At 42.9% G+C, this 23,731-nt stretch overlaps 3 protein-coding genes across 5 annotated transcripts in view; 2 read left to right on the forward strand and 1 right to left on the reverse strand.

The window, feature by feature from the left end:
• Positions 1 to 11,305, forward strand: part of cecr2 (CECR2 histone acetyl-lysine reader) — a 33,013-nt gene extending 21,708 nt beyond the window's left edge. Inside the window, exons 8-19 of the mRNA XM_080876648.1 lie at positions 53 to 142; positions 846 to 1,005; positions 1,871 to 2,000; positions 2,105 to 2,142; positions 2,913 to 3,004; positions 3,147 to 3,273; positions 3,974 to 4,344; positions 4,459 to 4,605; positions 4,723 to 5,515; positions 5,935 to 7,972; positions 8,295 to 8,351; positions 8,484 to 11,305. Coding sequence (XP_080732774.1) covers positions 53 to 142; positions 846 to 1,005; positions 1,871 to 2,000; positions 2,105 to 2,142; positions 2,913 to 3,004; positions 3,147 to 3,273; positions 3,974 to 4,344; positions 4,459 to 4,605; positions 4,723 to 5,515; positions 5,935 to 7,972; positions 8,295 to 8,346 — 4,038 coding nt within the window. The 3' untranslated portion in view covers positions 8,347 to 8,351; positions 8,484 to 11,305. The remainder of the gene's footprint in view (positions 1 to 52; positions 143 to 845; positions 1,006 to 1,870; positions 2,001 to 2,104; positions 2,143 to 2,912; positions 3,005 to 3,146; positions 3,274 to 3,973; positions 4,345 to 4,458; positions 4,606 to 4,722; positions 5,516 to 5,934; positions 7,973 to 8,294; positions 8,352 to 8,483) is intronic.
• Positions 11,306 to 12,157: 852 nt separating this feature from the next.
• ada2a (adenosine deaminase 2a) lies at positions 12,158 to 17,973 on the forward strand. 2 transcript variants are annotated; one of them, XM_080876678.1, is made up of 10 exons: positions 12,158 to 12,429; positions 12,706 to 13,030; positions 13,198 to 13,414; positions 15,076 to 15,289; positions 15,401 to 15,528; positions 16,151 to 16,241; positions 16,376 to 16,484; positions 16,650 to 16,807; positions 17,156 to 17,358; positions 17,447 to 17,973. In XM_080876678.1, exons 2-10 carry the CDS (start codon positions 12,727 to 12,729, stop codon positions 17,535 to 17,537), a joined length of 1,515 nt encoding a protein of 504 aa, XP_080732804.1. In that variant the 5' UTR covers positions 12,158 to 12,429; positions 12,706 to 12,726; the 3' UTR covers positions 17,538 to 17,973. The 2 variants fall into 2 exon arrangements, with proteins under 2 accessions (XP_080732804.1, XP_080732803.1); XM_080876677.1 differs by having other exon boundaries at positions 12,158 to 12,403.
• Positions 17,974 to 18,113: 140 nt separating this feature from the next.
• On the reverse strand, positions 18,114 to 20,369 carry ribc2 (RIB43A domain with coiled-coils 2). 2 transcript variants are annotated; one of them, XM_080876680.1, is made up of 7 exons: positions 20,088 to 20,369; positions 19,599 to 19,680; positions 19,184 to 19,504; positions 18,974 to 19,092; positions 18,703 to 18,876; positions 18,428 to 18,594; positions 18,114 to 18,340 (listed from the first exon to the last, which is right to left on the reverse strand). In XM_080876680.1, the coding sequence occupies exons 3-7, from the start codon at positions 19,494 to 19,496 to the stop codon at positions 18,271 to 18,273; spliced, it is 843 nt and encodes a 280-aa protein (XP_080732806.1). In that variant the 5' UTR covers positions 19,497 to 19,504; positions 19,599 to 19,680; positions 20,088 to 20,369; the 3' UTR covers positions 18,114 to 18,270. The 2 variants fall into 2 exon arrangements, with proteins under 2 accessions (XP_080732806.1, XP_080732805.1); XM_080876679.1 differs by lacking the exon at positions 20,088 to 20,369 and adding an exon at positions 19,786 to 20,005.
• Positions 20,370 to 23,731: the final 3,362 nt, after the last annotated feature.

Genomic DNA, 23,731 nt, shown 5'->3' on the forward strand with positions numbered 1-23,731 from the left:
GTGTCATGAGAGACATGAGGAGCAGAACCAAACTACATGTCTTTTATTTCAGGAGCGTGAGCAGAAGCAGAAGCTGCTGGACCCAAACCCAGTTCGCGTTTCCCAGCGGTTCTCTCAAAATCACATAAAACACGAGGAGAGGGTGAGTGTTTGTCTGTGCTATGCTTTTTAGGTAGTGTTACACACCTAACAATGTCAGAATAAGCTGTGCCGATTTATTCAGCAATACAACGGGCATGTCATCCACTTATCTGGTTTTTAGTGCAAGACAAAGGAACTTGCAAAGAAAAGCGTCTGGACTTCTTTAAGTTGCTTGAAGACGTTTCACTTCTCATCCGAGAAGCTTCTTCAGTTCTAAGGTCAAATGGTGGAGAGTCCCAGATATAAACCTAGTGGGAGTGACCCCCCACAGAGGGACAAAAGGACCCCCTGATGATCCTCTAATCGCCTGAGCCAAGGTGTGAAACTGGGTGTGGGTCCCAATCAGCCAGAGTTTCGGGTGTGTTCACTCTCCACCATTTGACCTTAGAACTGAAGAAGCTTCTCGGATGAGAGGTGAAACGTCTTCAAGCAACTTAAAGAAGTCCAGACGCTTTTCTTTGCAAGCTCCTTTGACTACGATGACCTGGATGACTGAGAACCTCCACAGACATATTTAGTGCAAGACATTCCAGCACAGTACATGTTTGCACACGCACTGTGTACATTTATTCTCTCTGCTGTATATGTTGGTTTAGGGCCTGATTGTTTCTTTTATGTACAGAAACGTGTAGTTTTCTATACATCTAGCTTTCCTGGTGTGAGAGAAGAGTAGACTAATAGACTTTGTGGGTGTGTGCATCCAGGACAATCTCAAGGCCGGAATGGAGGAGGAGGAGGAGGAGAAGAAAAAAGATGAAGAGCTGGACAGGCAGGTCCTGCTGGCCGAGCAGAGACGAGAAGAGGAAAGGCTTCTGCAGGAAGAACGGCAGAGAGAGAAGCTAGAGAAGATCAAAGCTGTGGAGGGTAAGATGGTTACCGATATAGATGGAACACAAGTAGCACACTGCCAAGATGTTGTTTGTGTTTAAAAGAAGTTTGAAAAATCTCTTTCCAAGAATTTTAGTATATGCAGAAAGTTGTAAGATATTAAGAAGCAGCAGTAAGTTCACATTCTCTCATCAGTCATGTATCAGCAGCAGGTAGGCGGCTCTGTCAAGGGCAGAATGTATCATGAAGGGCACTCCCCACACAGGCTTTCACATCTTCTTTGCCGTGCTTTGGCTCTCACCAGCTGAAAAATCTGCAGTAGCATAGCAGCATTTGAAGCCTTGAGATTTATGTATAGTACACAGACACTGTGAAAGGGAATGCTCAGGGCCTTTAATCACAGGATCACTCTTCTTCTCTGATGTCATCTGTCAAGGGTTAATGAACTGCTGATTGTGCTTCAGTAGAGGAGCCTCATTATTGTATTATAGATGAACAGCAGGACCTGGCCCTACACTCTGTGTATTGCATATGTGGAATCCTCCTTCAAACATCTTTAATCCAAACGGCAGGGGGGCTGCCAGGCCTCTGTGCCTTTCATGTTGAAAGATAAAGCGGTTATGCATATGCACTCTCTGTGCTCTGTTCTGCTCTTTTGATCAACTTGGCCTAAGAAAAGATGGCCGATGAATCGTTCTCCTTCACTTATCTGAGCTGCTGCTGCTGTGTGTCACATCTGAGGCCTGGTTTTCATCAATGCTCCCGACAGTCTCAATAGACATCAATACTGTAACTGTAGGGTCTGAATAAGCAATCAAACATTGTTTACCTGCACTCTGAGACCGGCGTTTTTCATTATTTGTGATTTTAATTGCCCCCTGTGTTCACGATTTTCCATTAGAGCGTGCAAAAAGGCGTAAGATGCGAGAAGAAAAGGCCTGGCTGCTGTCTCAAGGAAAAGATCTACCACCTGAACTCCTGAATCTGGAGCCATCCTCTCCCGTCCAGAGAACACGCAAGAATAAAGAATTGTAGGAAGTTGTTCACATTTAGTTTCAGATTCACTATCTGCTTTAGCGACTCATGATTGCTGTTATTTTAGCCCATCTAACATGCCGTATGTTCAACATTTCAGCTATGAAATTGATGATGACTACACTGCTCTTTATAAAGGTATGCCTGCAGAATTATTACCTGTTGCTATGTTTACATGTATGTACCCGTCACATGACAATTCACGTCATCTGGGCAGATGTGTGGTAGTGTAAACGGGAAGCAGAAGTTGGCTGCTTATAGAAAGTATGTAAAAAGAAGAACAGCTATTGCAGAAAGTAAGACCAGCGGTTTCTTTTCCTTAGTTGACAATGAAGTGGAACTGTTACTCAAAGCAACACACAAGTAACAGCTGGTCTTTGTGTAAAGAGAATGGCTCTGACCCATCAGGCAAAGATGCAAAATCTCTTTGGTGTCTGACGCTGGAGCTTTATCCGTGGATTTGAGGTGATGCCTGCGGGGATTGAGCTGTGCTCCTTAACTGTACCTGAGCAGTTTTAGTCTTTGTAGGAATACCAGGGCCTTAGATTTACCAGCAGCATATCCTCAACAGAAAAACAACACTGCTACACAATAATTAATGTTATCCACTTCAAATGCTGGCAGTTTTAAGGTATTAATTATGGTTCGGCTTACATGTTTCATGCTTTTTACTCCTCGTCATAACACACCATTGTAATGGCAAACAAGCAGGAATAAGCCACAAACTGTATACGAGTTTAGTGATACCGTTGGTTGATATTTATTTTTGTTTTTAGAACCAATGTCGGGGTCTGTGACATTATTTCCAAAAATCTTACATCTTCCCTTTCCATACTAAATGCAGTTGCTGGGTTTAAAACATGTCGATGTAAATTTACAGTCAATGTCTGTTCTACTCTGTTCTTCAGTGCTTGAAGCCCTGAAAGCCCATAAAGATTCTTGGCCTTTCTTGGAGCCCGTTGACGACTCCTATGCTCCCAATTATCATGAGATCATCCAGGTACAGAATACTGTTGTTGTTTTTACAAATGTGTGACATTGGCTTCATGTTTGTATCAGTCTGGTTTGTGCATTAATGCATATATAAAGTTTATTGATTCATAATTTTAATTGCTTTATTTTTATTGTCGTTCTAATTTCAGACTCCTATGGACCTATCCACAATTGAGAGAAAGCTCAATAACGGGGAGTATGTCGCTAAGGAGGAGTTTGTTTCCGACGTGAAGCTGATGTTTGAAAACTGTGTCGAGTACAATGGAGAAGACAGCGGTAAATTAAGCATTCTAAACCATTTTTAAAATAACTTTGTTAAAGGCATCAAAATCCGTTGCGTTATGGATGCATTTTGAAAAAAGAATTTCATATGGACATTGAGACGCAGGGGGTGAGAGTGGGAGAGATCGCAGAAGAAAGGGGGGCGGTCTTAGTACTGTGTTGGGGCCGGGGCCGGGGCAGCCTTGACAGTGATTAATGAGGAGTGATTGAGTTGTGCTCGAGTGCTCTGGGGGATTCAAGTCCTGCAGTGCCAGAGAAACATTCCAGCCCCTAAGCCCCCTGTCTGGAGCCATCCATCCAACTGAATACTCTCCTCAGGGAATGGGGGGAGGTGAGTGGTGAGGAGGCCCAGGGTGGGGCAAGAGTAGAGGGAAGGGGTTGAAGGAGCAAGGGTCAAACTTACGCCCTCTGACTTGGTCAGCTGGTTAGCACTGGGCCAGGACAAGACAGGATTTTTGTGCTCTGTTGGTATGTGTCTCACCTAATGGTCACTTCATGAGTGGCTATTTGTGGGAGTGACTGCATGTAAATGAAGCGTTATTCTTTGAGTATATGAGTAGATGCTATAGACATGTGATGTATGTTTGTTCCTTTGCTGAAGATGTGCGTTTATGTAAAAAAAAAAAAAAAAAAAAAAAGTTCTCAGGGTTTTATCACAAAAGAATCGCTGATGTTGGTCTCTTCCTGTCCTCAGAATACACTATCATGGCCGAGTCTCTGGAGCGTTGTTTTAGCCGAGCCTTATTAAAACATTTTCCATCTGAGGATGGTGACACGGACGAAGAGTTCCACATCAGTCGAGAAGACAAGGAGCGCAAGGAAAGAAAACGCAACCGTAACAGCAAAGCTTTCGGGCCTGAAAGCTTGATCAGGGCTACTGAGCAAGTACAACGTAAGCGAAGCTCACAAAAGGGCAAAAGTAGCGCAACTTCAGAGGAGGATGCCAGGCTGGCACGGCTGCATCCTCATTGGGCTAACGGCCCCCCTCACCCGCACAGCTTGCCTCCAGGCCAGCAGCATATCCGGGAAAGAGATATCAGGGGGTTATACCACCCAGGGCAACAGGTATCCACAGATAAGACTTTAATCCTTTTTTTAAATATATTTATTTATTGGGAGTCTTAATTCCTGTCTGAAATGCAAGAGGGGTAAAATATAATAAATTCTTTATTTTAACAGCTCCGTCAGCCTGGTCCCCCTGGGCCTCATGGTCCACACATGTATGCCCAAAGAATGGCCATGGATCCCCGCTTTGCCTACCAGGTTCACTTTTCTAGACAAGGAGACCCCAACTTAAACCAGTTGCCTCACAACTTTAACATTCAGGTATGCTTGACCTATTACACACAACCAACCACCTAATTGTGTGTATGATGCATCTTGATGCTGTTATAACAGACAAAGCCAGATATTTCATATTTTATTTTCCTTTTTTCCTCCAAGCAACGCATGATTGAGCCACACCACATGGGGCCTAGGTATCCAGTGGGTCCAGATCCAAACCAGCAGCAGCACTCGTACATGGGTCCGACTCATGGCCCATGCTTAGGACCACGTCCCATGACCCTACAGCCTGGAGCTCCTCCTGAGGCCAGCATCTACCCATCCCACCACCGTCCAGAGGGCCACACTGTGCATCCTATGGGGAACAGGTTCTCAGGCCCGGAAGGATCACCTCAGCACAACTACCCAGGCTTGAGACCTGCTGGCATGCCACTACCTACTATGTGGAGTGGTATGAATCAACAGGGGCAGGAGAGGCCCAGCGGCATGTCTATTCAAGACCCAAACATGGTGAACCAGCGCAACTTTAGTTATGGTGGAATCCCCCCACCTGTGGGTCATAAACCGTGGCCAGAAGCTGCCGGATATCCCAACCATCCTTCCAATGCCCAGTTTCAAATGACTGCAGCAGCCAGCTCCCCTGGGCTCATGTCTGCACGTCCCACTGTGCCCCACTCAGACTCCTCCGGCAGGACACGCTTGGCTTCCATGCTGGAAAGCCCAGAGATGCTGGCCCTGCAGCAGCTGTCAGCCTCTTCTGGACCCCCTGCTGGTGCCCCTCATCAGCACACAGGCAACTTTCAGCAGCCTGGGCCCCCATCAAGAATTGGCAGCATCCCAGCTCACCCCTCTCAACAGCTCCCCCCTGCCCCTGAGGTTCAGCTGCTGCATCCTGCTAGAGACAAAGGCCCAGATAGACAGCCTCCCCAGCAGACAAACTTGCACCCCAAAGGTAGACCTGACCTTCTCTTGCTGTATTTCACCAGTCTGCGTGATAGAGCACTAGACTCTAGTGTCTCATTTGTTAATCAGCACAGCCCCCATCTTCTGTCAAGTACTTCTTACAATTTGACTTTAATTATTTCTCCCAGTAAGCAGCAAATTGAATATTCATCAGTTTGGTTACATTTTTGCTGATATCTTTGAAAATATAAAAGAGATTACATGTCATCATTTCAGCCTCACGGGGACGCCTTTAAATGTTTCTATAACCTAATTGTAAAGAAATGGAACAGAACGTTTTTTAAAATTTGATTTGTATTGTGCTTCTTTTGGATAAGTGGCATAAAACGGGGACAACGCGGGCATTGTACTTCTAGTCATAGTAAAACAGTCTAACCTGCAACATTGTTTTCTCCTGTACGTTAACAGGCACAACGTCAGAGAACAAGATGGCTGCCAGCAACATTTCCGAAGAAGCTCCATCACACAAAAACATGTTTCCAGTTAACCAAGAGAGCCCATCCAACCCTAGCCCCACAAGGCAATACTGTGGGCTTGCGGATAAAATGCAGAGCCCCCCAGCCCCAACCTTGGCCAGATCAGAACAGAATCCTTCTGGATCAGCGGCCGCACAGAGTTCAGCTGAAAGCCAGTTGGATAGTCGGGGACACTCTGCCAGTGAAAGTAATGGTACCATTCCTGTTTCATCCCATCCCAACTCGAGTAACACTGATCCTGCTCTACACAATCCCCCACAGCTTAAACCAAACAGTCCACAGCCAAATGTTCCAAGCCTTGCACTTCTTCCTCAGAACTTCCCACCACTGGATGTTGCAGCAGCTCAGAATTCCACTCAGCAAATGCCAGACAACTTAAAACTCGCAGATGGTGTAAATCAGGAAGGCAAACCCCAGCAAGCCATTCAAAAACATGAGCAACCTGAGGCGGGCAGCACCTCTCCTGAAAGCCACCCTCAGAGCTCTCCTCAGCCATTGAACCAGAACACACAGCAACACAATTCTCTGCTAACCTCTCATCATGTCCCCCAAAGCATCTCACCACACTGCACTACACAAAGCAGTCCCATGCATGGGATGCCACACGGCGCTACTCAAGGAGCCCAGCCTGGACCCCCACACCCAGCCCCTCTGACCTCTTTGCCACCCAGCCATCCTGCCCCTCTATTACCCTCTCAGCCCAGTCCAGCTGATCTCGGAGATCAAAGGCCTAGCGAGCCTACGAGGCTGGACACGAGAAGCCCTGCCATGTCTCCACAGCACACCAGGATGACATCAAGTGTTTATAAACACCCGGCTTTTAGTCCAAATCGCCATCAAACTCAGTTGGTGGGTAGTAATGTGGGAATACAGGCTCCAAGCGGGCCATCAGATGGGCACAATCCAGCCGTACCTCCTCACTCGCAAGGCCCAGAAAATTCAACTATGAGTACTTACGGCATGGGGAACCCTCCACTTCCACACTACAACCGGGCTAATATGAATAGGTCCATACCTCCGTCTGCTCACCACCCATATCATAACCAGTCCATTAATGCTCTCCACAATCTTGCTCCCAACACAAACTACCAGCAGCAGCAGGGAGGGTCAACCTACCCCTACCACGTGCCAGGTCAACCGCACCCTCATGGTCATGGCAATGTGTACCCACCTCATCAGTATCAGCAGCAGCAGCAGCGCTACTATGCCCAACCCCATCCCCAAACTCAGGCCCATAACCAAGCCACGGGCAGAGGGGGTTACCCTCCAGAGGAGTGGCATCGGCCTCATTATCAGTCTCACCAGGCAATGCCACACAATGCCTACTTACCTGTAGCCAGTGCCAGAGCTAATGGTCAGCTAAAGGAGAGCAGTGTCTCACCGCTGGGGTCTGAAGGCTCCAGCGGTACAAGTTTGGTTTCCCCAGGCCCAATGCCAGGAACAGGGACTCATCCTGGAGGCACAGGCGAAGGGAAGTGTGAAAACCAGCAAGCTGGTGGAGGCAGCAGCATTAATGGCAGTCCAGCAAAGCGGCCCCACAATGAGGGCTCAGAGCAACCTGAAAGCCCAAAAGAAATCCTGGACCTTGACAGCCATAATGCTGCTGCTCAACGCCATAGCATGCAGCATCCACATGCGTCTGTGGCGCACATGACGTCCGGTTTTGTGTACGACCCTCGAGCCTTACATCCAGGAATGCAGCAAGGTGTCGTCCATCATATGATGTCCCAGGCCCGTGGAGCTGGAAATGGATCCCCTTACGCTGGCCAACCATACCCTGATCCACGACACTATGCTGCTCAAAGACCCCACTCACACCTGATGGAAGCTCTGCAGCGGCCCCAGCAGCTTCCCTATTCCCCTGGCCAAACACGCATGGTCATGTACAGACACCCCCGACCTGGGGGGCACTTTCAGGGCATGATGATTCAGCAGCGAGGTGTGGGACCAGAACGCTTCATGCATCCAGGGTAAATTTTTACAAAGTTTATATTGTCAGTGGGTATTTGACTGTTGTTAATTATGATGGCTTAAATATGTTCTGTTTATTACCTGATATATTTATGTCAAAAACAAAATGTGAAAATGTCCCCTTGGATCTCAAACTCTGGTGGGCATTCCTTATCACTACTGTAATTTAGTTTGCTTGTTTTAAAGGCTAACACTATAATAAGAAAATAAAATGACCACATCAGTCTCACAGTCTTAACCAAGCAGCATAATGTTGCAGAGTCTTATTGTCCTACCAATGGCACTCGGACTGCAAGAGCTAACAAGTCTATTTATTTACAGACAACAGATGATGGCTGCTCCAAGCGGCCTTGGCAGTAAACAGGGATTGTGATTAAAGTGAGTATAAAGACATTTCATAAATTGTTAAAACTTGTGTTTTATCCTGTTGATTTTTAGGTTTCCAGTCGAAACAGCAAGATGAATACTGCCAGAGGCATTGTTAACTGATTGTTGTTGTTCTCCTTTCAGAGATGATGTTGTCAACGAACATCTGGATAAACCAGTGAGCCAAACCGCTTCTGAGAAGAAGAGACACTTTTTCCGAATATATTTCCTACTGATATTCTGCCACTGTGCAACAGTTTTGTTCAGCAGTGGGATTAAAAATCCAGCCAGGCAGCTGGTACTACAAAGTAGAATTTAAAATGTGAAATGTTACTGAGCCTTGGAGAACAATTCTTTCTCGTGTGCCCTCCACCGCAAGAGCTCACGGAGGTCACTGACAGAATAGCTGTGAAACTGTTAGGAATTCACCGACTTGCTCGAGGACACTCCAGTAGCATGATTGCTTCCCAGCGTGAGCATTTGAACTTTAAACCTCCTGTGGAAGGGGCGCCCCTTTTAACCACTATGTCAACCTGTTAAACACAGGAGACATTGCCTTCAAGAACACTGGACAGCACTCATCGACGTGAGCCGTCAGATTGTAAAAGGACGGATTAGTGACCACTGAACATAATGTTCTTATCCTGTCTATTGACTGTAGGGCAGGATACTGCACCTACTGACAGGACTGTGAAAAAGAGGAGATGGACTGGGGTTGGTTGTTTGTTTTCTTTTTGACCACGATTTTCTTCTCCAACCATATCTAAACTCAGGTGTACAAAAGGAGGTACTATGAGACTGTCACCCTAACCTAGTCAACTCAAAAGCCCCTGGTAGTTGCCTTGGTTTGTTTTTATGAATGTATGAGTGAATGTGTAGACAGGAAATGCAGTGCAGCAGCTGCTTGTGAAAGAACAAACAACACTGATCATCCATCTGAAGCACAAGTCATCCCACCCATTTCTTGTTCATTTCCACCCAATCTCTAATGTTTTTCTTTCTCTGGAGCACACACACAGTATATGCATCATTCAAAGCTGCCTTCATTTGTTTGAATGTCTTTGAGTAGCAGAGAGGGACCGGCAAGGGTGGTGTCATTATTATCTAAATATGTGTGATTCTCTGTTGTGCACTATGGATTTCTGTTAGTCTGGACATCCTGGAACCAAGTGGCCTTGGATAGTCGTATTTTAGTCGATACTTATTAATGCGTAAATGTATCTAAGAGTGTATACTATATTAATCACCGCCCTTCACTGCACAGACTTATTTCGGACGATATACTCACTGGTGTATATACGTGCACAGAGCAAATGCATACACAAAAAAAAATTATTTGGCTATTCGAGTGTCCTCCAACAAGTTTGTTTTAGTTCTTTGTTCCTTTACGGTTCCTTCCCCGTGTCAGTACTAAACATATCCTCAGGGTGTACAGTTTCTTTATACGGGTACTGTTCTGAATTATTTGAAGGAGGAACAGCATAAAGAAAATGAGACTGCAGCTGTGGTAAATCAATCCACCTCATGAAGAAGTTGACTTGTGAGAGTCATTGGCCTTAATAATAAATAACTGCCCCCTTTTTTTTTTTCTTTCTTTTTTTTAAATATATTGCTTTCGTCAGAGTTAATTGGATTTTAATAGGATCTAATTTGTTACTCTACATTCCACTTAATTTGATGTCAAATCATTTGTCATCACAATGAATTTTGGTTCTTTGTCTGCGAGCCCCACTGGGGAAGTTTAGCAATGGCGAAAAAAAGAATAATCTACCTCATCTAGCCAGTCTGTGGCATCTACAAAGTCTATCCACTTCTTCTCGTACTCTGCCAGACTCCTGTGGGGTGACGTTCTGTGACCAGCATGAATTGATGTTAGCACCACTTTTAGATCTCATGACTGTAGAACTGAGAATGAAATTGCCTTACAATGCTTTACCATCTTTGGCGGGAAATAAAAAGCTTGTGTGTCGGATCTCTGTGACTAATTATGGTGCTCACTGACGACCTCAAGTAGAGGTGATTACTCGGCTGTCTGCAGGTGCTGAGGCGTCCACTGTTCCATGGTATTGCACCTTCATTATCATCATTTTTTTAAAATATTATTAGAGAATGATGGACAATATTTAGTATTTTAAGATGGGACTATGTCTTAACTTCTACAGATCAAACGCTATTCCACCTACAGGTTGTGGGCAGTAGTCCAGTCTAAGGTCTGTAATGGGCTGCATACAGTTTGGCAGCATTAGAATGTCTTAAGTTATAGGATGTTGTAATGAAATATTCAGAAAGAAAAGAAGCTGGGTCGGGGAAAGCTAGACGCTATGAGACAATTTTGTAAATGTATCACAGAAGACCTGTCATAGATGATTTGCTATTTTGTTAAAATAGGCAGTATTGGTGAGCTCAGTGGGGCCACTAAGGAGGTAGTGTGTTCACTCGTGCTGTCTAATGTATGAAGGGCAGTTTGTTTTATTTTTTTTAATAAGGTCTGTAAGGTTGTGATGTTATCTTATGATGTACAGGTGTGTGTGTTTGTGTGTACAGATGTTTTTTTTTTTTTTTTTTTTGTTTTTTTTTTTCCTCTTTTCTTCTGGTGCATACAATCGGCACCAGATGACTGGAAGTGCGCGTTCATCTTTCACTTTACTCTGCTGTCATCTCTGCACTAGTTGTAACCCAGTTAGGCGTGATTAAATGTGAATCATATTTATTTGCTGTTTTAAGAATTTTTGTACATTTTTGGACTTTGTTTTAATATAATTCTGGCGTCTGTCTCTTTTTCTCTCAATGTTTTTGATGTTTTTAAGCAGTCGTCTTTTACCTCAGTAGCCATTGGAGAAGAAAAGACCTGTCTTTCATTTTGAAGTGACGTTTACAAGTTCTTATCTGACTGACATAGATTATTTTGGAAATGGAATGGAGTATTTTCTCTACTGTACATTTCTTAGGAATAAAAAAAAATGTTTCTCAAACATCACTTTGGCCTTTTTTTTGAGAAATAAACACTGGGTTGGGTTTATTTATTTTTTTAAATGACTATTGGAGCAACTGAAACGTTAAAAATAATGAAATGAAAAAGTCCACAATGTGACGGCTGATGCATGACAATGCATTAATGTATTTGGAGGCTTTACACCATCACTTTTGATTAGTGTTTATCCTCGTGATGAACACCCTCCACAGATTGAATGCTGCTTTGTCTGACCCTTCTCCTGTCAGCAGGAGTCACAGATGTGACGTCAGAGGGCTCCTCCTAATAAAAAGTAATATATTCTTTTGTTTAGGCCTAATGAGGCCAAAATTGGCATTAGAAAGAAAATGCAAATGAGGCATGTAATTAAGGCGCTTTAATTGAGCCCAATTACGCACATTGTTGTGCAACTAGCTTTTAAAATACGGAAATGCAAAACGCAACATGCCAGTAATGCTAAAGAACTACTATATGATCAAAATGTACTAAAACTTGACTTGATGAAGCTGTGGAAACAACAACCAAAGTTTGTTTTGCTTTTATACAAAGGAAACAAGGATGGCAAGTTCTGTGTGTATCTCTTGCCCCACCCACTGCTCGTTTTTATTATCAACAAAACCATAAGGTTTTTGTTTTGTTTTACAAACAGTGAAATGAATTTTCCGTATTTTTCCTCTTTTTTTTGTTTGTTTGCAGGGTAATTATGATGTCACCAGCAAAAATATTTTTTCGTTCTTGTTTGGTTAATCGTTACTTTGTTTTCTCTCTTTCTCTCTTGACGACTGGTTTCCGCTGTTAGAGTAACCAATCAAATTATTCCAGGGAAAAGCTTTAGCCAATCATTAGGCTTCTAAGCAAAGCGACGGAGTGAGAAAGAGAAAACATACAACGGAGGTTGTTGCGTCTCGCAGAGTGTTTACTTTCGTGAGTCTGTCGTCTTAAAAGCGCAACTTAAAAGAGAATGCGGACGTTTTTAGCTGACATAGTCGTGCAAGGTTTTCCGATGATCTCTGTTCATAAAGCGACTATCGCCGGGACTGTTTACAAAGTCGTCTTCACCAGCTAAGCTAGTCGCTGTGCACCAACACTCTGAGTAAGTCGGGCTGCTGTTAGCCTAAGGTAACTTAACGATAGCCCCTGTTTCTTTTTCTGTGTTTAGTCTGCTGTGATAAGTTGTGAATTTGTCTTCTAAAAAGTAATTCTGATTACGATAGAATTTTGTAAGGGAAATAACCGCTGAGGAAGCGGCACCTGGTTGTTTTCTCTGTTTCGCCGGTGTTATAGGTTGGCGTTTTATTTTTACCCCAGAACAACTGTTTTCTGTTCCGCAAAGAGGCTGCCGTGCTTTCTCAGTGCAGTTTGCTTTAACTCGTGGCGTTTTCTGTCTTAAACCAGCTCCCACCTTCTCTACCTAAAATGGCAGCCCTGCTACAGCGACCCCACGCGGCTGTGCTCTGTTTGTCGATACTCTACTTGACCGGTGGCATGTCCATCCCGGACCCCAAGCAGAGAGAGGCTCTAATAAAGCAGGAGTCCTCCATGCAGACAGGTGGGCAGCAGGTGTTGACTGACGCCGAACAGCGTCTGAATGCTCGCCTGTTAAAAATGAAACAAGACGAGATGGAAAGAGAGGAATTCCCTCCTGCTATGCACTTCTTCAAAGCCAGGGAACTCATCAGGAACAGTCCCATCTTCAAGCTGCTGCAGAAAATGCCTAAAGGTAGCTACTGACAGAAACATGGATAGAACCTAATTTTGACACAATAATATTGTATTCTCAAAAGATATTGGAAAATAACAAAATTCTCATTTAGGAAATGTTGCAAAATATTTATGCAGAGTATCACAGTTTTTATTTCATTATAATTTTATTATTCACGGTTTCAGGTGGAGCTCTACATCTCCATGACTTCTCCATGGTAGATGTAGAATGGCTGGTGAAGAACGCGAGCTATCGGCCACATTGCTATATTTGCTTTACTAGCCGGTCCGTCAGATTCATCTTCTCGTCTCAGCAACCGAAGCCTCTGCCATATTGCTCTTCTTGGTCCCTGCTGGAAAGCCTCAGGGCCAAGACCGTGAACACCACAGATCTCGACAACAGGTGATCTTGTCTGTGTTGCAAAAAATAATAATTTAGAAAGAGACAGAAACACTCTTGCGTAACTTTTATGTAATCGTCCCACCGAGTTCTTTAAGCTTCTGTGAGGCTTCTTATTGGTATATTTAGTTTTCTCTGCATTTCCATACATTTTCCTGTCAATGCTGAGATCATGTGTGAGAGCACCCCCGTAACACATGGCCTCGAGTGCACCTCTGATTTTTGACCTCTGGCCTCCTAAAATTAATAGGCAACAGTATCAATTTGTCCTTAGGGATGGGTACCGGTGTCCGGTGCTATGATGGCACCGGTTCTGACATAAACGGTAGTAACCAGACCGAAAAGCAGCGCACATTTTGGTGCTTTATTTCGGTGCTTTTTTTTCCTGAGCTGTGATACACTTTAGATTCTAGCCAATCATTTTACGTTTCCGAGCATAGTAGGCGGGGCCAGGTACGTACGTTCTGTTAGAGCAGAGCTACAGATTAAAAATGTCCAAGGCGAAGCGGTCAAAAGTCTGGCTGTACTTCACAGCAAAATATGCAAACTCAGCAGCAACAAGTGCTTTAAGCTGATACTGTGATACTGTCAAAGGAGGTAACACCTCGAAACTGATGAAACACCTGGAGACGCATAGCGTTTTTTTAAAAGCCGAGAAATGCGCTGTATTTGATAGCTTGCTGCGAGACCTCACACTGTGCACGTTGGGTGGGTTGCCAGTTATCGGACCCGGAGCAACATCCCCCAAAAACCCGAAGAATAGAGTCCTGGCCCCTAGCCCTGCCAGTGTAGCAGAAATGATGAGGATGATGATGCAGCAGCAGCCGTTCTTCTCTGCGTGAGTCGCTTAATGTTGTTCGTGTGTAATTTACATTGAGTAGGCTAACCACGTTATTACATTAATGCATGTAAGGTGAACTAGCAAACACCATCATAGCTACATGCGGCTGTCTTCTTGTTTGATGGCAGATACTCCCTTCACCCTGGACAAAAAGGCTAAAATGACCAAAGAAAAAGTGGGAAACAGCTGAACATGAGAGGTTTTTGGACAAAGTTTGTGTTTTTTTTCCATTGTTTAAGCACTGCTTCCAGCCAAGAGTGATACCATATATGCCCCATAGCTGCAGAAAAGGCTAACATTGTTATCTTTTTACAAAAAAAAAACAGCTGAACATGAGAGGTTTTTGGACAAAGTTTGTGTTCTCCATTCTTTAAGCACCGGTTCGAGCACCGTTTAAGCACCGGCACAGTTTCAAAAGTACCGATTTGGCACCGGTATCGGATAAAACCTAAACGATACCCATCCCTATTTGTCCTTCTTGTATTTGTATTTTATTGGCACAACTAAGTGGCTTTAAATCTGTGAAATATTACATCCGGATATTATCAGTTAACTGAAACTATTAGGAACAAGGTGAAGTCTCATTAAAGGGAATGAAGTCTGTTATTGTAATCATAAACAGCCCGGCTATTATGAAAGGTAGGACGGTTTAATTTGACAATGTAGTGATTGTTGTTTTTCAAAGAGTTAATAATAATCCTGCATAGTTTTAACTTCAACCTCAGGAAAATGTTAACAATATAATGTTTTGTGCATGTTTGATGTATGGAGTATAAGCCAGTTGTTGGTCTTATCACAACCATATCTGCATACTTGGTCTTAGCATCATGGGCAATCTGACGCTCTTCACTGATAAGGATCCAGAGGCAGTGTACCCCACTCAGACTGTGGTGTGGAGTATATTTGAAGAGACCTTCCAGGCAGCGTATGGTCTGGTTACTTATGCTCCTGTGTTCAAAGACTATTTCTACCAGGGCCTCAGCCAGTTCTACATGGACAATGTTATGTATCTTGAACTTCGCGCTATACTTCCAAAGGTATTTTAATACTTACATTCTAACTATACTCTATATATACTGATTTCCCTGTGTGTCTGATGTACCCAATGGATTCACACGTGTTAATTTCTTCTTCTTTGTTATATTTAGATATATGATTTGGATGGCCGCACTTATGACAAGGCCTGGATTTTGAAGACCTGCCAGGACATCTCAAGGCAGTTTGTAGCAAACCATCCTGACTTTGTTGGCGTGAGAATCATCTTTACCGCCAAAAGGTTGCTGCTCTGAGTGCTTTTAAAAATTAGTCAGTACTATTTATTTATAATTCCACACTGCTCCTGACAGATAAAATGCGGATTTAATCACTGATCAATTCTGCCTATAATAATTAGAGGTATTTGTAACTGGGGCGGCACGGTTGTTAGCACTGTTGCTGCACAGCAAGAAGGTCCTGAGTTCAATTCCACCATCAGGCCGGGGTCTTTCTGTGTGGAGTTTGCATGTTCTCCCCATGTTTGTGTGGGTTCCCTCCGGGTACTCCGGCTTCCTCCCACCGTCCAAAGACACGCAGCTTGTGGGGATAGGTTAATTGGATAATCCAAATTGCCACTAGGTGTGAATGTGCGAGTGAATGTGAGTGCGAATGGCTGTCTGTCCCTGTGTGTTGGCCCTGCGACAGACTGGCGACCTGTCCAGGGTGTACCCGCCCTATGACAGCTGGGATAGGCTCCAGCGCCCCCCGCGACCCTGAAAAAAAAGGATAAACGGAAGCGAATGGGTTGTAACTATTGGAGCTATTTTGTTATATTTTGTAACTTATTTAATTTAGTTAGTTACTGTTCTTACCGTCTTGGAGCAACTGGAATTGATAAAGTATTCTGTTCCTGTGTATTTCAGGACAATAAACACTAACACAATGCTTAAAGTTGTGGAGCAGGCTATGGAGCTGTACAGAGACTTTCCTGATATCATGGCTGGTTTTGATCTGGTAAGAAACACTTTTACAGTTTGAAATCATTGAAAACAAAACATGCTGGAAGATCCCAAATGGACTGAAATGGTGTCATGGCTTCTATATATGTTGAAAACAAGAACACACGAAAACTTGTGTTTGCGTTACAGGTGGGTTGGGAGGATGGCGGGAGACCCCTGTGGTATTACAGAGATGCCTTGTCGCTCCCTGTAGAGAGAGGGGTCCCACTTCCTTTCTTTTTCCATGCTGGAGAGACAAGTGAGAATTCATCATGATTCCAGTGTACCAGTATAACAATCACAAGTTTGTTTTTAACCCCCATATGTAAAACTGCACAAATGTGAACTTTACTATATGTTTAATCCAGAGAGTGCAAAAGAGTATTTGTAAGTCATTCATTTTCTTTGTCTTTACTGTGTGCAGATTCTCAGGGTACGGAAGTAGATCAGAACATATTGGATGCTCTTCTCTTTAATACGTCACGCATTGGACATGGATTTGCACTAACGCGCCATCCAGTCGCCAAAGAGTGGTCTAGAAAATATGGGGTTGCTGTGGAGGTGTGCCCCATCTCCAACCAGGTACACTGCTATCTGCCACTATACTGTACATCAGGGGTGGGCAGTTCCAGGCCCCGAGGGCCGGTGTCCTGCAGGTTTTAGATCTCACCTTGGGTCAACACACCTGAATCACATGATTAGTTCGTTACCAGGCCTCTGGAGAACTTCAGGACATGTTGAGGAGCTAATTTAGCCATTTAAATCAGCTGTGTTGGTTCAAGGACACATCTAAAACCTGCAGGGACACCAGCCCTCGAGGCCTGGAGTTGCCCACCCCTGCTGTACATGGATGGTAATGTTTTCCTGTTTGTAGTGCGAGTGGACTAAAACCCTTTGTCTCATCTTCTCCTTCCACATACCCTTACCCAGGTGTTGAAGTTGGTCAAAGACTTGCGAAACCATCCAGCTGCTGCACTAATGTCTGAAAACCACCCGGTTGTCATCAGCTCTGATGACCCCGCCATATTTGGTGCATTTGGCCTCTCTTATGACTTCTATGAAGCTTTCGTTGGTTTGGGGGGCATGCGTTCCCATGTAGGCTCCCTTAAACAGCTGGCCATAAACTCTATCAGGTGAAGCTCTGCTAAGATGTGACTTGTAGTTGCATTGTGTGCGCTAGCATGCTTTTGGGTGACTGATGTTCCTGTGTCTGTGTTTCAGGTATAGTTCTTTGAGTCCCGAGCAAAAGGAGAAAGCACTGTCTCTGTGGCAGAGAAGATGGGATAAGTTTGTCTCCGAAAATGCCTTTTAGTAGTAAACTTGCATTTGAAAACGACAAACAATGATACAAGCAGTCCTTTCTGCTGTGAAAGGGGCCTTTTGTAGGACAGTCGAAGCTGAATCATGAGTGTAAATGTCAAAAACTGCTGAAACAGCCACTGAGTAGGTTTGTGGTCGGCACAAATATAGTGTTGTTGCCCACAATGTTTTGTAATGAATGAAATAATGTGTCATAACATGTCGGCTACTGTGGGGGAAAAAAAGCCTTTAAAAAAAGGTAGAACAGACTCACAATGCCATGTTAAATACAGTAACGGTGTCACACAGCTTTAAGTGATTGAGCTGTTAACTGCTGTTTTATTCTCTGTGGTTCTCTCGCATGTTGCATAAGTGTGACAGGTAGCTTTTTTGTGTGCGTTTTAAATCACATGACCTATGGAACATTTTCCTTTAAAGACAGCATTTTTTTTAAAAAAAAAAACATCTGTAAGACTTTTTACTTGAATGTAATTTTAACACTTATGCCTTCAACTGACTAGTAATTAATATTTGCTTATGCAGGCAAAACTGCGCGAAAGACTTGAAACACAAAAAGTAATCATCTTTCAGAGGCTACTTTTTAAAGCAGTATCTGAAATTTAATTAATAGTTTTCAAATCATGCAAACATGAATGTTCTGAACTACATTTCACATAAAAGCAGCTGGTTATTCATTGTTCTTTTTATGTAACACCATCACTGGTATCAGAGCGGTGCATCACCCCTCATCTGCTGCAGGTGTTGAACTTGGAGAAGAAGCTGTCATCAATACATCCTCTTTTAATGTCTGGTTTCCTTAAAAATGAAGCGTTGTTAAAAACAGCGAGACAGTGTACACTGTGTTAAATTTAATAAAAACAATTTTGCTCAAAAGTTACTAACTGTTGTTTGTGTGTTTCGGCCAGTTGGGCGTTGGCGCTGTCCAGGTCTCGCCTCAGCTGCCTGTTCATTCGTGCCTGCTGCCGCTCAATAAGCAGAGTGGTACGAGCTGAGTTCAGGCGCACGCGATCGTGCCGCTCTTCTTCTTGTTTCTTCTCCAGTTCTTTTCTCTTTACATGCACAGACAACACACACATTAGGAGAAAAATGCTTAATATGGGCTAACTTTTAAATAATCCACACTTTGAGTGCAAACATGTATTTTTTTTTTTTTTTACCCTCTTCTCCTCCATTTGATGTTTCTGGATTTGAATGATCTGCTGCAGGCTCTCAGGAGCTGTTCTCCTGTCACTGCTGGGACTCAGGCCGGGCACGGCCACCGTACTCGGGGTACCTTGAAACTGGCTTTGCCTGCCATTGATTTCTTTGTCTTGACAGCGCTTTTCTTCAGCCTTTGCCCGTGGAGACACATGAGTAACAAGGTGGAAATAAAAAATGTTTATTGAAGCCTATAGCAGCGTTTAATGCAGTTAAATTCCTCTGACTCACCATAGACCGATTGAAGTCTTTAGTGGCGATGGCAGCTGCCTTTCTCCTTTCTATCTCAAGGCTCTGAAGTTGCACAGCTCTGTTGTCCATTCCTACTCTGCTTTGGTCATAACGCTGCTCTAAAAATTTCAGTAGAGACTATGACGTGAGCTTGACTTTTGTGTTTGAACTGAGCATGTGTATCAAGCATGGTTTTAAGGCAAAACCCACCTTCCAGCTCTTGTTGATGCCTTTCCGCTGCCTGCTCAGTCTGCTGCTGGGTGAGCCACTCTCTGAGCTGTTCCCTCTGGTTCTGCTGCCTGATCTTACTTTCTGGGTCTTCACCCACCAGGCCAGGAGGCATCATCTGTGCATCACTCTGCTCTACTTTTTTAATACGGCTGGGATCATTCAAATCATACTCTCGCCGATCTTCAGGGTGCTGGTATTGCTGCCTGTAGGCGACAACGGCTTTTTCCAGTGCACGCTTCTCCTTCATTTGGCGGCTGTCGACAATGCAAGCTACTTTGCCATAACGGAGCATATCAGCATCTGCATGACGATCACATGACACACATGTATCACAGTTCACTTTAATGAAGGATTGAATGACATCACATCAGGAAACAAATTTGAAGTAACTCACCATAAGCGTTTTGTTCCTTTTTTGCAGCTTCTACTTGTTCCCTTTTCTCTTTCACCTGCTCATCCAGGGCTTCCTTGTCAACCTGTAGAACAGTCATTTAGAGACAAACACAGTGCGTTAAGCTCCTCTGCCGCGGACTTTCCACTTCTGTTTAATTCAGACCCACAGCAGAGCCTCAAACACGCACCCCGATCGTCCTCAGCTTGTCATTAAAAATCCTTTCTTTTCTTTCAGTCTCTATGTTGCGACGCTTCTCCAGACTGGCTCTGGCGAGGCGCTCTGAAAGTAGTTCATTTTTAAGCATTTTGGCTCAGCGGTGGCTACAATTTAGCTGAGGATTTGCTCCCATCGGAAACTTAGATTTCAAACACACTGGTTGCTAAGACACCAGTGCTCGCGAGCCGTCGTAAGACCTCGGCTTTTTCCGGAGCACTCACCCCAGATGCCTCGGATCGAAACATTTCAGCTAATGAAAGCAGACCGACTCACATTTGCTCGTCACGTTTTTGAGATGAACATCACCAAACTATCCGATCGATCCTTTTTCCTTCTCCCAGAATGTTAGTTTTGATGTTTCTATTCGGCGTTAGAGCACATTCCTGCCACTTAAGCTCTAAAGAAAAGATGTTTGAGGGACACGCAACAGTATTTTCCCATCACGCTCAGATTAAAAGTTCCCTGATGTCGGTTTCCCATCACTTTTGTATCTTGATGACATATTTCCCCATGCTCATCGATGACATCTCCGTGATTTGGTTGAGATGAGAAATGTAAACGTGCATCTCCACTGACATTCTGGTACTCATGAGCTGAAATGCTTCCAGCATGTTATACACAAGCTCAGCATAATTCTCTGCTCTCTGATTGGCAAGAAAGTTCTGGACACCCTGCACAAATGCTTCCCAGTCCTGCTGATTTCACTTTCCTTTAGGACACGTCATGAAGCACGAGTTCACTGATAAAAGTAACAGGTGATATTAACTAGTCTGTCTGCATTTGGTTACAATGAAGCTTCTGACCTAATTTGCAGACTTTATGAGACCTTATCAGCGTTACACATGTAGCAGGATGGTTTAAGCGAGGCTCTATCACCTCCCTCCCTATGCTCATTGACGGCATCTGTTGTTGCTCGCTATTTGGTGGCTGCATTTTAACTATGGGGCGCCGTTTGTAAAGTGAAACATGCTGAAATTAACGGCAACATTTTTCCACATTTAGCTCAAAACCTTACAAAAACATGTTTTTTCGAGTCATTTTTTACAACATTTAGTAAAATATTTGTAAATTTTCATATTTAAAACACAATTTTAAATGTTAAATCTAAATGTTAAATGTCATTGTTACAGGAAACTAACTATATACTATACGGATCAACGGAAATACCAAAATAAAAGCTTTACAAAAACCTCCGGTGCAAAAGTGTGCCGGTAGGTAGTGGTCAGATTGGCAAGAGACCGCACGCTTGAAGTACGCGCACTACGCGTACTACGTACGGTGCGTACGAGAAGTGCGGAAGTGAGAGGATTGTGAAATGGGACGGTCTACCCTTCTTCGCGCTGTTCAGGTTGCCTAGCAACCATGATACTAACTGCGAGAAATGTTACACACAGCTTTGTGTGACAGAAATGAAGGAGAAAAATGTTTTTTTGTCATGACATCACTTTGATTAGTTGAGTATCTGAGGCTGAGACCACAGGACTGTAAAACATGATTGTTGGGCTTCATTTATGTACTGAACAGTCATTTAAGATTAGTTAGTAAATAACAATTAGCTAATGTTGTTCATGAGACTAAAATCATCTCACTGCTGTAATGTAAATATAATATGGCTTTTATCTATCTATCTATCTATCTATCTATCTATCTATCTATCTATCTATCTATCTATCTATCTATCTATCTATCTATCTATCTATCTATCTATCTATCTATCTATCTATCTATCTATCTATCTATCTATCTATCTATCTATCTATCTATCTATCTATCTATCTATCTATCTATCTATCTATCTATCTATCTATATATTACAGCAGTGAGCTTGAACTCTGGGTCAGAGATTCAAGTTGCAGTTATTTATCTTTCCTATCACCTAAAATCTTCATTCAAAGACAAGCATCTTTGACAGTGTATATACAGATGTATTATACATAAGAGACAAATATTTTTCTTTTAATATGTTGGCATTACTAAATTTGGCTCAATGCTTACATATATGTGTAAAAACAAAATGTAGGAGCTGTGATAACTGTTTCTGATAGAATGAAGAGTAGACTAATATATGAAATGTTCCTTTATTGGGTGAGAAAATCAGACCATGTCATAACTGCTTTAAGTCACACAGAATAGATATCAGAGCCTTAAACAGGCTGACTTCTGCTAAATGGGTCAAACTGGGCAGAAAGTCTACAAACACATAACATCCTTATAGAATATGATGTAACACTATAGATCAACTTAGCTCAGAATATATAAAGCATATAAACAGTTACAGCAATATGATGCAACAAACACAGCAGCTACTGATCCAAAATACTCAAAGCTTCATAGAACTGAAACAAACATTTATTTTTAGGTCCATTCTGCTGCTGATACATACTTTAGGTTTCTGAACATTAAACTTGTTGCTGCCTTTCATAGTGTGTAACTTGAAGGCCCTGAGTACTCTGAGTACTTTCTCCCACACTGAAAACACTGGGATGATAAAATTATTTGAACATTACCTAATAAGACTGATTCAGCACAGACAGTTATGTTAAACTTTCCTAGCAGTCCTTCACAAACAGGGAACAGTCTGTCTATTCTCTCCATCTGTCAGCTGCTGCTGGCTCTTCCTCCTCCTCTTCCTCACACACTGCTGAGTTTGTCCTGGTGGATCACCAGGGCTGCAAAGCCTCACAGATGATGTGCAGCAGTGGGTCCCTCAGTCTGTCCTCACTCTGGACACTTGCAGTTGTCACACATGGAAATCAAATGTGTGATAAGCTGCAGGATTCAAACACAAGTGTAACTTATAAACACATGTTCATACTTTTATTCCACAATCAGAGAGAAAGAAACAGAGAGAGAGTGCAGGACAGACAGACAGGTGACAGTCTCAGGTGTACACACTGCTACAAACAGGAGGATTTAGTGTTTGTGTTATTACGAGTGCTAAACAAGAAGAGTTCCAGATGGTACAGTGGACACATGTGTGACTGCTGTGATTAAAGCATCTTTCTTTCAGCTTAACGAGTGAACCATCAGCTTGTTCAAACACACGTTAAAGTCCGTTTGGCTCAACACCACCGAACAGAGGCAGCAATATAACATAGCTAACATTAACAGTGCAGTGAATCCTGCTTGTGCCGTGATATTCAGGACTGCAAACCGAGCAGCATCACTGACTTTCAGCTTGTTGTGTTTGTGGATATATGACTGACTTTAATTATCCATCAAATCATCACATTCTCTGTAAGGTTCTGGACAAGTATAACTGACACCAATATATCAATTACACCAGGAAATGACATGGACACGTTGAAATTAATTCTTCAACAGAAAGTAATTGATCTAGATTGTGAATATAAGGAGCATAATATAATAGATCCAGAAATAGATTCTGAAAGTAACTTTCTCTCTACTTCTGTTAAAAATTGTAATTATTTCACTCAGGAACAATATGAAAAAGAAATTAACCTAGACGGGAAGCTCTCATTAATTCACTTTAACAGCAGAAGTATGTACTCTAATTTTGATTTCATTAAGGACTATTTGCAACAATTTTCTCGCCCCTTTAGTGTTATAGCCATCACTGAAACTTGGTTCAATGTCGATAAAGGAATAGATTTTTGTTTGAATGGATATGATTTAAAATACATGAATAGATTAAATAAGGCGGGCGGCGGGGTTGCTATATATGTTCATAACTCTATAAAATATAATGTTGTAACAACTATGTCTATGGCTATTGATGGAATTTTGGAATGTTTGACTATTGAGATTATGAATGACAAAAAGAGAAATGTTATAATAAGTTGCATATATCGGACACCCAGTTCAAGTATTGACACTTTTAATGAATGGATAGAAAAAACGTTTGCTTCGGTGAACCAAAAATTACTATTCATCTGTGGTGATTTTAATATTGATTT

This window comes from Rhamphochromis sp. 'chilingali' (assembly GCF_963969265.1).
Source record: "Rhamphochromis sp. 'chilingali' genome assembly, chromosome: 2".
Lineage (NCBI taxonomy): Eukaryota > Metazoa > Chordata > Actinopteri > Cichliformes > Cichlidae > Rhamphochromis > Rhamphochromis sp. 'chilingali'.